We start from the raw sequence: 16714 nt of genomic DNA, 5'->3' as shown, positions 1-16714 counted from the left end.
AAAGTCAGCCGAGTAGCCCAGAAACATACCACATAGGGTACCAATTCATCAGGCATTAATCTGTAATTCATACATACCCCAAAGTGACTTACTTATGTGTCATACTATCTACCATTTATTGTTTATACCCAGTATAGTTAACTAAGATCTTTTTGTGCGCCAGCTTTCCACACCAACCTGCCCACTGTTTGGGCAACTAACTTTTCTGTTCCAACCACAGCCAATCTCCAATCCTTTTGTATCTGGCAGTATTCATGCTCCAGACTTTGGAGCTTCTTTTTGCCCAAGAAGCAATGGCCCACTGATTAAACACTACTTTTGCAGGCCTTTCAGTTGCCACTGCAGTGAAAAATGTCTAAGACCGAAAATCCCTCCTTAACTATTGCCTCCCAGAACAGCACGTAGACCCATTACGCAAGTTACTATCTTTAAGATAAAATTCTGACTCCCCATGCTAGGGCACAATGAAACTCCAAGCAGAGCAAGTCCATAGTGCCAATATTCCATTTTTTTTTTGCAGATGAGTTGTTCTGGATATACAAGCCTCTTTTTAATTTCAGCACAGAGATAAGGGTCATTTTCAAGGCAGGACTGCTACTGAATGAAAAATCAATTAGGGATTGATTTTAATGAATCGCTTCAATGCATACCATCAAGAAACTGTGTGTGTGTAAATACATGTATTTTCAGGAATCCTGCATTTCACTGAAGTAAAACACATATAAAAGGTGACAGATTTTCTAGATAAGACCATTTATTTTAACAAATAGATGAGTCTTTACGATGAACTAGAGGCTGCAACAGCTGCTCTCTTGGGCTTCGGTGTGGTTCCTTCACGGAATCCATTCCTGCAAGTAGAAATATGGTTATCACTTTTTGAAAGGATGATTCCTGCTCCAGGGTATCTGCTGACAAGCAATATTTTAGATCAAGTTCACCAGCTTTTTTCAGCTTATCTCAGTAATGCACTGAAATCACTACAGAGTTCATATGCTCAGACATTTTTAGTAAGAAACATCTTATTAACAAGTGTTTGGAATAAGCAGTATGGTTTCTGCTCTCTTCTGAAGTACATTTGACTTCTTCAAACAGAAATATTTCAGTGAGTGAATACTGCAAGAATACATCAGAAACAGCACATCTGCTGAAGGCATGCCTTACTTTATGTTCCTACTAAGCAACTCAGAAAAAGATTTCATGTTTGTGCAGTGCAAGTCAATTTCTTACAGAAATCCTCTGTGCCCCCAACCAGAAATAAATGGCAGGCATGACAAAAGAAGAATCAGCCCCAAGCAACATCCAGTGGAAAGGAGGCTACAGCTGCACACTGTAAGGTATTTTCTGGCTGCTGCTGGGAAAGACTGCACTCACCCAAACAGATTAACGGATCCCTCAACTACACCTGGGTCTGGTACTTCAAATACTCCTGCTTTTCATTATTAAATCCAATCTACATTTTTATGACAACACTCTTGAATTACTTGGTATTTTTCATGCAGCATTCTCATGTATTAGACCAGAAGCTACAGAGATCAATTTTAAAACATGGAGGTCATATACAAAGGAATTCTTAACAAGCTTAACACTACAATTTCCCCACTATTACCTCGTCAGTGTAACTCAAAGCTTTGTAACAAGTTTTAGAAACCTGTACCTCAGAATCTGATGTTATAGCTACTTAGATAGTTACTTACTGCTAACCGAACTCCAAATTAAGAGTGATTCCAGTCCTGAACTTTTTTTTTTTTTGTAGGCAAATGGGGATTGGAATGCATTTCAAGACTTGTCTCTTACAAAAACCCACACTCAGTGTAACCAGCAATTCGACTGACTCACAATTAGAGACAATACTACACAATGCATGTGTTTTTAACTGTGCGTATTCTATTACGATAACCTGTATTCTGTACTATCTACACTTAATAGAAACATCAGAGCTTATTATACACCCTATGTATCAACAGTGAGTTTTGTTTATCCTCAAAGGAATATGTAGCAAATTCTATAAAGCATCATTTATTTAATGATATATTTAAGAAAAAAGACCATGCTACATTAAGTGTACTAAATAAATAAAAATGTTAACTTTGAATGATGAATTTTATAATTAAGTGACGTCCATGCAGGATTTCACACATTAGTTTGTGATAAAATGTTATACCTGAATCGACGGTAGACCTTTTTCAGGTGCCTCATGCGACCAGTGCCAGTGGTGTTGCGTCTTTTCGCCTTTGCACTCCAGTTATCTAAAACATACAAGTTACTGCTACTTATCTGCTACAAAAATTAAGTTGCATATTACATTTGTATATCACATCTGACAGAAGCAAAAAAATAATTAAGTCCACTTCTATGTAGTGATACTGTGCGTTAGCTAAAATAGAGTTAAATCAGCATTAAAAGCTCCAGTCACTGTAACATGACACAGTATTCCTCCTTTGTTGAAAAAAAGTTAAGACTACTGAAGAAGACAAAGAAACAAAGATTTTTAAACTCGAGTCAGTTAAAAGTTTGTTACTTACACTTTCTCTTACGCTTAGCAGGGTAACCACATTTCCCACAGGTAGATTTCTGCAGATGGTATGCCTTGGACCCACATCGACGACACAAGGTGTGTGTCTTATTTCGGCGCTTACCAAATGACGATGTACCCTTCGTCTGAAAACCGTTACAACACATGGCACGTTGGAAATACCACTAGCACTTGCAAGTCATGCAACTAAAAGAGTAAGGTCCTCTAAAAAACACGCACAAACCCACGAAGTCGAATACACACGTCAAACGCACACTGAACTGTGGAAACACCCAGCTTCACCTACGGATAGCCTCCATTTTTAGAAATCACTTCGTTCCGCCTCTCGTCGCCATTCCTTATGCCCGCCCCCCGCCGCCCTGTGCTGAAATAAAAGCCACCGAGGAGTTATCTTCAGTTCCCTTCTCATCTCCCCCAGACTCAACGCTGACAAATAATAAACTGCGCTCTCCTGAAGGGAGATTATCTGCTGCCCGCAGACCAGCCGCACACTCACAAGAGGTCTTGGCTACCCAACCCCCTCTTGCCACGTTACCGCACTGCTGCGTCGGCCGCTGCGAAAGCGCCAACCCGGCCCCAGCAAGCACGGAGGAGACCCCGGAGGAGACCCCGGAGGAGACCGGGCGCCAGCACGGCCCCGCGCCCCACCGCGGCCTCCCCGCTCAGGACAAGACGCCCGACGCCCCCCCTGCGCCCTCAGTCCCCGGCCCCCCCGCACCCCGCCGCAGCAGAGCGCAGTGCCGCCCCGCGCCCTGGACGAGGCCCGCGACCCCGCAGGGCCCGGCGCGGCGGCAGATGGCAGCGGATACCCCGCGCCCGCGGCCCCGCGCTCACCATCTTGCCCTGCCGCCAGCACCAAAGAGGCCAGACCCCGCCCCGCTTCCGCTATGGCCCGGCAGCCGCTTCCGCCGGCGCGACGGCAGCGGCCGGCTCCGCCCCGCCGGCCCGGTCTGCGGCGTGGCCGTGCCGGAGCGGCCGGCCCTGTGGTGGCCCCGTACCGCCGGGCCCGGCCTGCTGGGACAGAGCGGGACCCCCCGCAAAGCCCCGGTGTCCCGGGTGCGACAAGCAGGGCCCCGGGCCCCGAGAGCCGGGTTGTCGCTGGTGGCACCAGGCCGAAACTGGGGGGTGGGATATCGCAGCGTGTCCGAGGCCGTCGCCAGGCGGCTGCTGGAGGGTAACAGCTGAGGGTTGTCTGTGTGTAAATATGTCTCTGCCTGGGAAAGAAAATGTGTAATACACCTAAGCTGCCGTACAGGCCCATCATTTTTAACTCTAATGCTGCCTCTCTGCAGGAGTGCCCCTGCTGCTATTCAGAAGTGCCTAGAGCTTCACTTCGGGCAGCAGAGTCAAGGCCTGACCCTACTTAAATGCATTCAGTGAAAATGATTTTTGTAAATGAGATTCAGGGACGGGGTACTCTTGGCTGTAATACTACTTGCAAAGTGAGCTGCCCAAAAAAATAAGCAGCCCCTTCTGCATTCTCTGCTTGACCATGTTGGCCCGGCTCCCCAGGTGTTCCACGCTACATGGCAGTCGGCCTACAGTTAAAAGCGTGGCAATGGACATCGCTAATGCAAAATCGTTTTTTATTCAGATGCATCATTTAAGTTCTTACCTGCCAGCCTACTGCGCATCCACAGTAGATTCACAATCTATATGCAATTTTATCTTAGAAGTGTTAATTTGGGGGAAATAACATACAGAGAGAAACTGAAGAAGTTTGTGTTCATCTTTTCACTGGTTCAACAACTTGTCATCTCAGATAAAGTCAGAAATTGATGATAAAGCCAGTTTATTTATCCTTGATTGTAGAATTAGATAACCTTGTCTAACAGCTCATGATAAAAGTATGTATTTATCTGGCAGGCTAGATGTCACTCCTTTTGCTTCTGTTTTACAGACTAAAACTGCAGTTACTCCAAAATACAGCTGGGTGGGCCTGCCACAAGCCACCAAACTGTGAGAAACCCTCCAACAATGACTGTGTGGACAGTTGAACCCCTGTAACATGGAACTCATTGTCCAGAAAAAGGAATCATTCCAAGACACAATCCCCAAAGCAGTGAAGCTGTGTTCGACCTGCATTTTCACTCTTGGACAAACCAGCCTTGTACAGTTGTCTCAGTGTTAATTTATTGTCACTTGTTTCCTGAGCATAGCCTCTTGCTGAATTCCTTTGGTGCTAATTTATGTGCTGGGAGGCTTTTGTCTCCTGCTAAGGTTGAGGGACAGGGCAAAAAGCCATTTTGACTTTAGCTGCATTGTTTCCAGACACACAAAGGTGTGGCCCAGGTTGTTCACTCAGCTCTTTCATTTCTGTTGGTAATTTCTGTCACCAAAATAACACCTAAGGCAGAGGTCTTTGCTCATACTCATTTCACCTCACCTGAAAATCCGGGGATTTAGTCCTGCAGGAGAGAGAGAAATGATTCCAAAGGGTAAATCATCCCATCCCAAAATAGGTGTCTAAACTAGGCTGGAAAAATCATCCTTGGGAGGAACCCTTCTCCTTCCATTAATTCTAACAGGAGCCTAGACAGCCCCCTTAGGCTAGGCACAGAGATGACTGGAGTTAGGTAAAATGAATTTTGCCCTGACTGACTTAATGAAAGTATTTTTATAGCAATTCTATCTTCCTTGCCAAAAATCAAAAGAGAAAACTCGGTGTCCTATGGATGAAATACCATACAGAAAAAAAATCCCAATTAACTCAAACAGTATGAATGCATCCTACAGGCTGGACCGAGTCATATTTCTCCCAGCAACCTTGCTGTGTGTCTTTTAACTACTGTCTCCTTTCCTCTTTCTCATTACATCTCAGAAATCTGGAAGATGCTATGAAGACATTGGACAGATGCCATGGCAACAGCCTCCAAAGGAAGTATGTTGGTTTGGCTGCCTGCAAGGATATGCTGCCAGAGGAATTATTCTTGTCCTTTGTGAGATAAAAATAATCTTGTTCATTTACATGTCTTCAAACCTGTTAAGAAAGGAAGATTTTTGGTACAGTCATGAAGTTGTCTTTAGTATTCAGGAGCACTGGGATACTTTTATGTTAGAGAATGAGCTGAGCTGTGGCTGACCCAGAACCATCCCAGAAGCTCTTCGCCACTGTGCAGGTCACAGGTGAGGACAGAGTTCACCGCTCGTAGTGAACTCCAGCCTGCTCAAAACCCAGAGACTCAGGTACTGGCAGCTGCTGAATGGCACCAGCCTAAATTCAGCACTGGCTAATTCACCCTTCTTCTTTGGTGCACAGGAAGTAGTCCAGAATTTAGGAGGTGAAGCATCTGTGTTTTAGCACTGTCTTTTTGATGTAGGAAACAGCAGTCTGTTACTGCAGCCAGTGTCCCGTCACAACTTCTGCACAGTGCTTTTGACCAGCCAGGTCTGGTGATGGGAGAAACTCTTTGTTGTGCCAGCAAACACTGATCCTATTAAGCATCTAGATCAGGATTTACTGAATACCATGGGGGTGAGTGCCTTTCTGTATCTCCTAGCACCATGTTCAGCAGCCTGTCCAATCTGTTTGGGGTTGAAAAACAAGTAAAATGCAACACTGAACATGCCCATCCATTTTTATTTCCATCCCTGTGGGGTACAAGCCCCTCTGCCTCAAGCTGATCCCACCCAAGGCCCATAGACCTTCCTGACCTTCTTGCTCTGCCCTTGCACTTTGCTGAAGGAGAATCACCCACTTCCAGTCCCTCCCACAGCGAAAGAGCAGCCTTACAAATAAGTCCAGCTCAGGGACAGAAGACCAAAACCAGAGCTGGCTAGACAGTAGAGAGGAAGGTGAGTATGAGCACCAAATACCTTCAATGGCATTTGTTTTGCACGGGTTTAGTATCATGCTGTCACCACGGTGCAGTACAGCCATACAGTCCCTGATGTGACCATGGTGGGATTTTCCTGAAAAAACAGAGTAGTTGTACTGGTTGTATGAAACTTGAACACTGCTGAAAGGACTTGTGTGTGACAAACACAAGACTGGTACCCAAGCAATTTCTGTCTATCATCATCATATGGCATCACTTATTTGTGCACATATGTAGCGCCCTTTGCACAAGCTTCAGGGGGTTGTAATAGCGATGATTCAAGCTTCATATATACTAGAAGCTGGCAAGTGCTTGATACCAGTTATCTTCAGAGGTGCAGACACGCTGAAGTCTTTATGTCTAAATGTGATCTCTTCGATCAAAGGAATGCCTCTCAGTATCCTCTTGGATATTGATCACTTTGACCTAGGTAACAATGTCTCAGGAAGGCTGCAGGAGAACTGAGGAATTTAAGGGCAATGTTTTCATGAGGCCAGTTTCGATGCCTTTGTTTCTGGATATCATCTTGATTTGCAGATGTAGACACCTCGGTTGGAATTAGTGTGGAAGAAACTAGATTGAATATCTGTTACCAAGCAGCCACAAAAAACATAACTTTATTTGTATATATCCAGATTCTTCAGTTCCAAAACTTCCATGTGTGAATTTGAAACAGAAGCATTGGTCACCACAAGATGACAGTATAGTTCAACTAAAACTTTTCTCCAAAGCAACTCGGTGAAAACTCTCTGAACAGTAACAATAAATTAGGTTAATAAATTGAAAACAGTACTATCTGTACAGTTCTTAAATCTGTATGACAATAACAGAAAATATGAGCAAACAGCAATGTTTATGAAAAAGGCTGTTGCATCCTGCTAAGAAACTAATGAGTATAATACAAAAGGGTTTCTATTTGTGTAAGATGAAAATGGTTAGAAGAAAATTAAACAGCTGTCACTAAAGTATGAAATTGCTTGTTAAAATATAGTGGAAATGATCAAAAAATTATTAAAACTCTTTGTATAACAAAGCTTATACAATATACATAAAATACATTTGATACTGTTGCTTCCTATAGCCAGTCCTGAATGGGAAGGGAAGAGCCCCGTTATCACAACTACATACTCTTTCCATGCATTGAGACTCTTCTTTTCCATAAAAACCAGCACAAAATATGACCTCACAGAGAAAGCAGTGCCAGAGTTTAATAATAAAAATCAATTATTCTAACTCACACTGAAGAAAGTCTCCGAGTGTTTTTCTCAATACTGAATTAGAACTTTTCATAGTCAGTCATCCTTTCTATTTATGATGGCATAAATAGGTTCATACTGATGATCACATAACATCTCTTCTACACTGCTCACAAGCAGTTGCATACAGGTAAGTTACATTAGAAAAGCAATATTTTTTTATTACTACTCTTTAGCGTTGGACAGGGAGACCAGATAGCAGTCTTCAGACCACTGTCAAATGCTTGGAGGATGACACTAATACTTGGTAGATCATGGTTGAAGCATGAATACCATCACAAACCTAGCAGGAGAAAGGCTTCCCCACTCATTTCCTCAGCTGCCTTTAACCTTTATGTTGGGATAGCTGAGGGGGGGGATCCTAGGTCCTTCCCCACTGTAAACCCCACTAAAATCTTTCTTTGTTGTTTCATCTCGCTAGGGGAATGGGGACAGCATACCTCTGTGAAGCAGAGGTAGCTACAAACCTGGGATCACCTGTTACACAGTGCAACCATGTAATTCAGAATTTTACAATTTCCCTAGTGTTTTTTTAATGTTTGCATACATTACCGGATTGTAGCACATTGTTGCACTAAATCAGTAAGTCTCAGAGGGGATTTCGCTGGCTAGCCTCAAGCTTGCAGAGGTGGTTGTGTAGCAATTTGGGCTGAGCACCAAAACGGGTCCATAGGAGAAAGCCACAAGTTCCCTTACAAGGTGACAGCCATTTTCTTCTCAGTCATATAACAACTAAATATTCTTGACTTGTTAGTATTATTTCGATAAAAAACAACCTTGTTTTGTTTGATACTGTTAAACCTTTGTTGCATTATACATGCACAAATGTGTGCACATACAAGCCTAGAACAAAATTTTTGCTGGACATGCACAAAAAGCATTTGAGCTCCCACAGTACAGAATTGTAGTCTGCATCACATTCCAGGAGGAAAGGCCCAGCTTCTAACCATGTTACCCTTACATTTTGCCAGAATATATTCTGGTTAGTCACTGGGGAAATTTTTGTACCAGTACAGAATGCAAAGCACTGGATTTAATTTTCCTTCAGGTGGTTCTGGAGTTTTGAGAAAAGACTGGGCAAATGTTTGTCTGAACTGGCTTAGGTGTACTGGATCTTGTAGGGAAAGCAAATAGGCTGGATGATCTTCTGACGTTCCTCCCAGCCATACTTTTGTGATGCTGTGTTTTATAAGAGGCCACTAAGTGTAAAGACATAACTGTATCTCTAATCTCCCTGGCTATCGTGTTCTCAGACAAATGCATTTGACCAATTTTGTGCTTGGGAAAAAAGATCAGATCTTCACAAATTCTGCCTTCAATTTTGTCTGCTTTTGCCATTATGATGGTTAGTCAAATAAAAGCTATGGCCTCTATCTTACAAGCTTGCCTTGCACTGACAGGCCTCCATTTTAAACATCCATCCACCCCCAAGGTAATGTAGGTCTCTGACTTTCATTTTCAGAATTATTCTAAAGCACATTAAACCCAAAAGATTTATTATTGAACATAAGAAAAGTAAATGTTGCCTAGTCATATGTGTATATATGTGTATCTCTCTGTGCAGGGCCCATACAAATGGATGGTACACACTTAGCAGCACTAGTAATGTTTTCTTTCCTTTTTTTTTCCTAAAAAAAAATCAAAAGCTGGTCTGATTCATACCTAGACACAGTCTATATCTAAGCCCTGACATTAAGGCTGAAATTTGCTAACTTGGAAGCTGAGTGCCTAAACATAACTTACGATGTCAATTCTTTTATACTTCCAAATGTTCTCAATGAAACATGACCATACTCTTTGGAAACAAAATATAATTTCAACCGGTTGGGAAAAAAACCCGCACTTGTCCTGCAGAAATATTGAAGTAAAAGTCTTTGCCAGAAGCTCAGGAAAGGAAGCCATCGTAAATTTAAAGTTAGATTCAAACAGTTGGCTATCTTACCCTCTCAGTTTTCTCACATTTTATATGGAACTACATGCTTGCCCAGGTATATTTCTGACATCACATTCCCTCCATGTGTCACTTAGCTATGCTTCAAGTGTGTATGTGAAGGATTTTTTTCTTTAGTAGAAGTATGTAGGCAATCCCATGCACAGATACAGGCTGGGAGATGAGTGGATTGAGAGCAGCCCTGCAGAGAAAGACTTGGGGGTAGTAGTGGATGGAAAACTGACTGTGAGCCAGCAATGTGCGCTTGCAGACCAGAAAACCACCCGTATCCTGGGCTGCATCAAGAGAAGTGTGGTCAGCAGGTCGAGGGAGGGGATTCTCCCCCTCTGCTGCACCCTTGTGAGACCACACCTGCAGTCCTGTGTCCAGCTCTGGGGCCCCCAACATAAGAAGGACGTGGACCTGCTTGAGCAGGTCCAGAGGAGGCCACAAAGATGATCAGGGGACTGGAGCACCTCCCTTATGAGGACAGGCTGAGAGAGTTGGGCTTGTTCAGCCTGGAGAAGAGAAGGCTCTGGGGAGACCTTATAGCAGCCTTCCAGTACTTAAAGGGGGCTACAGGAAAGATGGGGAGGGACTCTTTATCAGGAATTGTAGGGATAGGATGAGGGGTAATGGTTTTAAACTGAAAGAGGGTAGATTTAGATTAGATGTAAGGAAGAAATTCTTTACTGTGAGGGTGGTGAGACACTGGCATAGGCTGCCCAGAGAAGCTGTGGCTGCCCCCTCCCTGGCAGTGTTCAAGGCCAGGTTGGACGGGGCTTTGAGCAACCTGGTCTAGTGGAAGGTGTCCCTACCCATGGCAGGGGGGGTGGAACTAGATGATCTTTAAGGTCCCTTCCAACCCAAGCCATTTCATGATTCTATGATTCTATGTGAATGATTTTACTTCTCAGCAGCCATTCCTTAGAACATGACTTGATGTTGTTCTCCTACCAGAATACTTTTGGGTAGCTGGAGAGACGCACATGCATGCCTTATAGTGCCCTCTGTCTCCAAAGGTAAGCAGGTAATTCAGTTTTACAAGACCCCTCCAGGTTTGGCACATGTTAGTGTTAAAAGCACTGGTACAACATGTACATGGTACAGTACATTTTCAAACTTTTCATGTACGTTGCAATTAGAAGTATCCAAGTGTGTGAATAAATACAAAGCTGTGAACAAAATGTAGATATAAGGTGTCTGATTTTCTTTCAGAAATATGTATTTACTCCTCACAAATATTTACTATTTATACATCACAAGTTTTACTTTAGATCTCACATTCAGGCGAAAAAATATGTATGTCTGCAGTAAAGTGGAAAGTCAGAGAAGAAAACATTGGAGAAAACTGGGGCACTCAGTCTGAAAACTGGTAAAATAAGCCTAATATATAATTTGTTATTTATTTACTTTATCTCATGTCTCACTTCAGGCATCCTAAGAATTTATGTTTATCTCGCTTTGGGACTACCACAAATTACTGTTTTCCATGGTCACTCTGTTCCTTCTCTAGAAATAAAAATATAAGCTCATTTTAAAGTAGAAAAACCCATCACTTGCATAACACTCTTTATATGAAATTGTGGGGGTTGCTTTTAATATTTGGATGTGAGACACAAACTATAAGAAAGAAAGGCTTTGCAGTAGAATGAAGAGGACAAATGCAAGTTCTATATTGAAGATAAAGCCTGTTTCCCCAGGTAAAATAAGTTTGCCTGCCTTCATCAAAATCACTGTTGCATTTCATTATTTTCACCAGCTGAGAACCTTCTCTCAGTACAAATGCTTTCCTAACAAAGGTCAGCTCAACTCTGCAGTTACAAATGTTATCTTCTCTTTATTTGGGAACATGTTTTCCCTGTATCAGGCATTTTCAGCTTTGCATTTACTGGAACTGAGGCATACTGGCTCCATCAGGGAATTCCGCTAACATCCATGCACAATTTCACTCTTACACTATTCCACTTTAATAAAAATAGAGGACAGAACAGTGCCTGGCCTAATTAGTATGTGCAAGAGGACACAGAAAAGAAATTGAGATTTTTGAACTTTTTCTCATCTGATCACAACGTGGAGGTCATGATCCTGTGGCCAAAGGATCTAGATTAGACTAGCACATGCAGCACAGCCAGTCTTCTGGAGGGGAAGGCTGTGCACCAACTGGCAGGGCATAGGGAGATGCTGTTACTGGTCTGCCTGCCAAGACAGCAGATATGCAGAAAGATTTCCTCAAATGACCGGTTAAGTAGCTCCCGTTATTATGACTGGAGCTACACCTTAGCACCTTTCTGTCTCTGAAAAGCTTCCTTTGGCTAAAGCAGGGTGAACTCAGCTTCTCCAGCATTTATGCAGATGGTGGAAAACATGCCAGTACTTACAGTTTTAGATCTGGTTTATCATGTTAGTTAGTACTTGTTAACTCATTGCTGTAAATTAGAAATGTCTTTCAGTTGTGCTTGAACATATGTTAGGGAGACATGTAGCCTAAAAAGTGGCTGCTTGAGAAGGGAAGAATGCCTGAGAGAATGTTGCACTGTAAAAAGGTCACAAAACTGTGACAAGTCCAAGCCTACTTGTTCTGTCTTACTGTATTTTAACAACAGAATAAAATGTGGTAACCCTTCAAGCAACAATATTGGTAACTGACTTTTTCTGCTGAGTCTCTCAACTGTTTTACAAGTTTGTTATTGACTTCAGTCAAAACTGACCACAAGCCTTTCTCAAGGTACCTTTGTTATGGTTGATGCATTTTTTTACATGGCAGTATTTCCTTGCCCTGGCTTCATTACTGCCTCAGAAGACACAATATATAGACACCAATAAACGGGCAGAAGTGTGTACCTCTCTTGCCATGAGCCCACACAAAGGAGGAAACAGGAGGCTTCCTCGTCTGTTGCTATCACAAGCCTTACATTTTACATTCTCTCCTTGGAATGATAAGTGTTTATCTCATTTTTTTATCATTTATAAAAATCTCAATGCTATTTGCTAGCTCTAAAAAGTCTGGACATCGCTGTTTGCTGAATACTTTTTCCTAGTTATTAATTGTTCTGCAGGACCTCCACCTATATAGAAACACCATACTTTTGATCACCCTCATGATGGTCTTTCAACCAAATAAGCACAGAATGTGATGTATTTACGGGCTAATTAAGATCAAGTGCCATCTCCAGAAATGCAGATTCTATCAAAGATATTTAGTGTTATGGTCTCTGCTACCAAAAAAAATCAACTCCAAATAAACTTTTTCCATGCTAATCAAAAGTGGTACATACCAGTAATTGTATGGCTTGATAGGCAGAAATTCACTGAGAGTTTTATATCTGGAAATGACAAAATACATCATTAATAGAGGCACAAAAAGAGATATGTGTCCACCTACACAAAAAAACCCCCAACCATATATATATTAAGGGAGTACTTTGACCTTGTACATTAGTGCTGCTCCTTTGAACTGAACAGCAAGTACAGATGGAGGCCAGAATAACTCACAAGACATCATGCCAGTTTTAAGGGCTTATAAACTTGTTGTAGAAAAAGTAACAAATGTTGAGCACAACTAAATTTCTCTGGAGCTCAGGTGAATCTCTGCACCTATATAAGCCCTTTCTTATTAGTGATACATGTTTTTGTTTATTGCAGGATTTTGTATGCATAAACAGCCCAGAATCAGGAAGAGCAAAAGTCAATGCTATGTAATTTCTGTTTCTACACAATGCTCTGCACCTCCATTTTCTCTTGAAAGTTTTCAAAAGCTTACTTTATTTGCTGAATTTTGGTTCCAGCTGGAAGGTATCTACAAAAGCTCATTCCAGAAAGCTTCACGGTAGCAGTTAGGGTTAATTAGTGACTTCTCAAGTAAGCTGACAAAATGTTAATGAATTTCAGATGGTCCTAAAAATGTTGTAGTTCAAAAAGACATCCTAATAACATCTGTTTCTTTGAAGTCCTGCCTTCATTTTCTTCTCTAACTCTCCTTTATAGGAGAGGAATCTTTGTTCTGTTTATTGAAAAACATTTTTTAGGTTTTAATTTCGAGAGATTTGGAAATTTTCAGAGAGAAACTGGTGGACTTTGATGAAAGATTTTTGTTCGAAGTTTGCTACTTGAAGCATTTTATCTTTCCAACTAGTTACAGTAATAATTCTAAAATATATAACACACATACACCACTGATTCAGGAAGAAGCAGAAGTATGAAAGCATGGGCAAGGTTGCTAATGTCTGATGTCTGACGTTCTAGTCACTCTGTGAAGAACAATCAGAAAGACAAGATGCTTTGAAAAGCACCAGGACATCAGGCTAGAAGAGACCTTCTGGATCATCGACTCAAGATATTCCTGTCTCAGGCAGTCATATAAAGCTCTTGATAAATTTATTAAACTGTATTAATTAAATTCATAGTTAAACAATGTAGAAGAATACAAGAAAAAAATCATCAAAAACTTAAATCATTGGATACTTGTGAAAAATAGACCTTGTCTGGCTCTGAGATCAATTGCTTGGAACAGGCCCTGTAATCCTCCATGTGATTTAACCTCTGATAGACCCCTTTATACACTATGTGTGGTTTTGTGTCACTATTAACACAGATGCAATAGTACTTATACTTTAGTCATTTTATCTATCAGCTTATCTAAAGTGCTAAAATCATGAGACCAGCTCTCTGGTTCATGAAATTCACCTATTTTATGTGTGTGCGAGCTTCTCTGTTGCTGGGCAGGCATGTGAAAGCTTCTCTGTTGCTGGGCAGGCATGTGAGAGCATATAGATCTGTTGTAGACACAGCACCTCTTCTTTTGCACACAGCTGGCAGGTGAGCTCTCAGAAGAGCTTGTCACCAGTGATCCTCGTGAGCTCTGTGGGCATGATTTTCAGGGTGAGAGGTCTCAAGTGGACCTAAGCCTGCTCCCAGTCCTAAATGATGAAGGCCACTGAAAATCTCACTCATATTTACTATCCCTACTTTGGTTGCAGTCATCTCCAAAGACAGATAGTGTGAACCTTAGCAGTTTTTTTCAGCCTGAAAGTGGGATGTCTCAGGAAGGCAGGTATCAGTAATGGTAGAAATTAAATATTAATCTTCAATGAACACCTAAATCAGGCCTGTCTGGGTAACTGATCACTAGATAGGATGATGAATTTGGATGCCACCATCCAGGAGAGTCATGTGAAGTAGTAAGCAGTAGGGTGGTCTATATCTGCTAGTCTAGGATGAGCAGCAAACAGAAGAGTTTGTGCAAGGTGGTGGTTCACTGACACTTGAGCAGATGCAGGGGCTGGCTGCATCTCCCTGAGTCTCTTGCCCACCAGACCTTCCTGCAAGATAATCTAACTCATTAAAACAGCACAAAACCACCCAGATTTTTTTGCTGGATTTATTTCCTGTCATTGTAATAAATTAAACTGGCTCCCAGAGAGGGCTGAAGTGTGCCAAAGCCAGCACCAGATGTGCAGAAGGAACACATGGTGGGGATTGGGACTGAAAGCAGGGAAAGATTTGGAAAAAACAGAATAGTAACTCACTGTTTTGGGCAGTTTCAAGCTGCTAAATTTCTTCACCATGTTTTATGCCCTAAGATCAGAACCTAACTCTAAAGAACAGTAATTATTTGTTTGCCCAGTGATGACCTTTGTGTACACACAGGCTGAAATGTCTATGCTCTAGACAAGTCTGATTTATTACCTGTGTACTACTAAAGGTCTCTGAATTTTGAATTATAATATCATGAACTCTTCTCTTCCAACTCAGTTCATTCAAAGCAGAACTCTCACAGCCCTTGTTTTTTTTGGCGTAGTTTCTGCAGCATATGGATTCCCGTATCTAAGGCAATATCCTTCTACAGGGTCCCCTGAGAGAGAATCATTTGCATTACAGTTAGCACAGCATTAATGCTATTTGACATATTTCATAGAGACACATCCCAAGGCATTGTCGTTAATCCTTGAAACGTGACAAATACATTAAAAGCAAAACAGGCAATTAAAATGCTTAAAAAAAAAAGTGAGATGGCATTAGCAAACAGAAACAAATCCAAAAACTCTCCAAGTCAATTTCACAATTTAAAACCATAATGACAAGATGTTCTTCCTCCACTCAGTTGTCACTGGATCCTTGGCATTTACAGCAGTCACAGAGCACAGACTGTCTTTAGGGCCATAATACATAATGAACTTGGACAATGAAGACACAAGACTATTTAAAGCTTGGTAAACTATTGAGTAACCTTAGCATCAATCCTATAAAAGGCTGGAAGTCTACAGGGAAATATCGCTGATATAATTATATTCTGGCTGACCTTAGTGTGAAGTAGAAAACAGACAATACCATTTCATGCTGTCTCCAGACTAGGCAGGATATCATTAGCCCAGCAAGTGAAGCATTGCATTAATCATTCTTGTGCTAGAATTATCATTTTGTGCAAGACAAGAAATGCCTTGCCTTATGGCTAACCCTTTGTGTCTCTCAAACTACTCCTCTTTTAGCCCCCTAAAACATAGTTTTTAAGTCTAAAGACAGTGTATTTCTGAATAGACAGGAGAAATGTTTAGCAAGAACTTAAAGCTGCTATGATAAAACACAATTTTAACTGCAAAATGGTTAGTAGATCGTTACATTTTCACTAACAGTACGAGAAAATCAGCCCCATCTTCTCTGTAAGTTACACTCTGTCCCTCACTACCATGCAGTCAGGGGAAGTAATTGGGGAGGTCCCTCAATCAGGCCTTTTAGTATAATTGATGTTATTGTAGAAGTGCTTATCAGTCAGACTGGGACTGTGGTAGGTGCTTCATAGTCCCTTGTCACAAAATTGCAGTGTAAGTAGATTATCACACAACAGCATGTAGCCTTCAGTACCAATAGCACACAAAGGTAGGAAACTATCTAAATGGTCCAGAGCCTAAATACCAAGTAGAAAAAAGTTACTGTAAGTACCTTATGAAATGAAAGATGAATCAGCCATTCACAGTCCCACTGTTGTAGAGAAGACTGAACATTCATCCACAGCAAACCAGTAAAGTGCCACGGGACCTGTGGACTTGCAGTCCTAGGAGCAACACAAGTCCAGCTCGAACGTCCCTCTGTTTTGTACCTTGTCGGTTCAGCCTCTTTGCTTGTGTTACTGCTGAAGGCAGGATCAGTAAAAAAGCAGGATCCTGTTTCCAAATGAAAG

At 41.8% G+C, this 16714-nt stretch overlaps 1 protein-coding gene and 1 non-coding gene across 2 annotated transcripts; both read right to left on the bottom strand.

Annotated features, from left to right (window-relative positions):
• Positions 1 to 736: 736 nt before the first annotated feature.
• RPL37 (ribosomal protein L37) lies at positions 737 to 3440 on the bottom strand. Its single transcript, XM_074856193.1, has 4 exons — positions 3368 to 3440; positions 2523 to 2658; positions 2162 to 2246; positions 737 to 848 (listed from the first exon to the last, which is right to left on the bottom strand). Exons 1-4 carry the CDS (start codon positions 3368 to 3370, stop codon positions 779 to 781), a joined length of 294 nt encoding a protein of 97 aa, XP_074712294.1. The 5' UTR covers positions 3371 to 3440; the 3' UTR covers positions 737 to 778.
• LOC141938441 (small nucleolar RNA SNORD72) lies at positions 950 to 1032 on the bottom strand. The gene has a single exon (XR_012627287.1). It is a non-coding gene; the product is annotated as a small nucleolar RNA SNORD72 (small nucleolar RNA).
• Positions 3441 to 16714: the final 13274 nt, after the last annotated feature.

The sequence above is a fragment of the Strix uralensis genome, chromosome Z, assembly GCF_047716275.1.
Source record: "Strix uralensis isolate ZFMK-TIS-50842 chromosome Z, bStrUra1, whole genome shotgun sequence".
NCBI lineage: Eukaryota > Metazoa > Chordata > Aves > Strigiformes > Strigidae > Strix > Strix uralensis.
Note: the sequence above shows the minus strand (reverse complement) of the source record. Positions and strands in the feature narration are given on the sequence as shown.

Bases quoted from the DNA above. Each gene is read 5' to 3' on its own strand.
- RPL37 (XM_074856193.1), bottom strand. The intron at 2,247-2,522 runs GTAAGTAACAAA...TGTATGTTTTAG, and splicing joins TGCTAAGCGTAAGAGAAAGT to ATAACTGGAGTGCAAAGGCG. The intron at 849-2,161 runs GTATAACATTTT...TTCTACTTGCAG, and splicing joins AAGGTCTACCGTCGATTCAG to GAATGGATTCCGTGAAGGAA.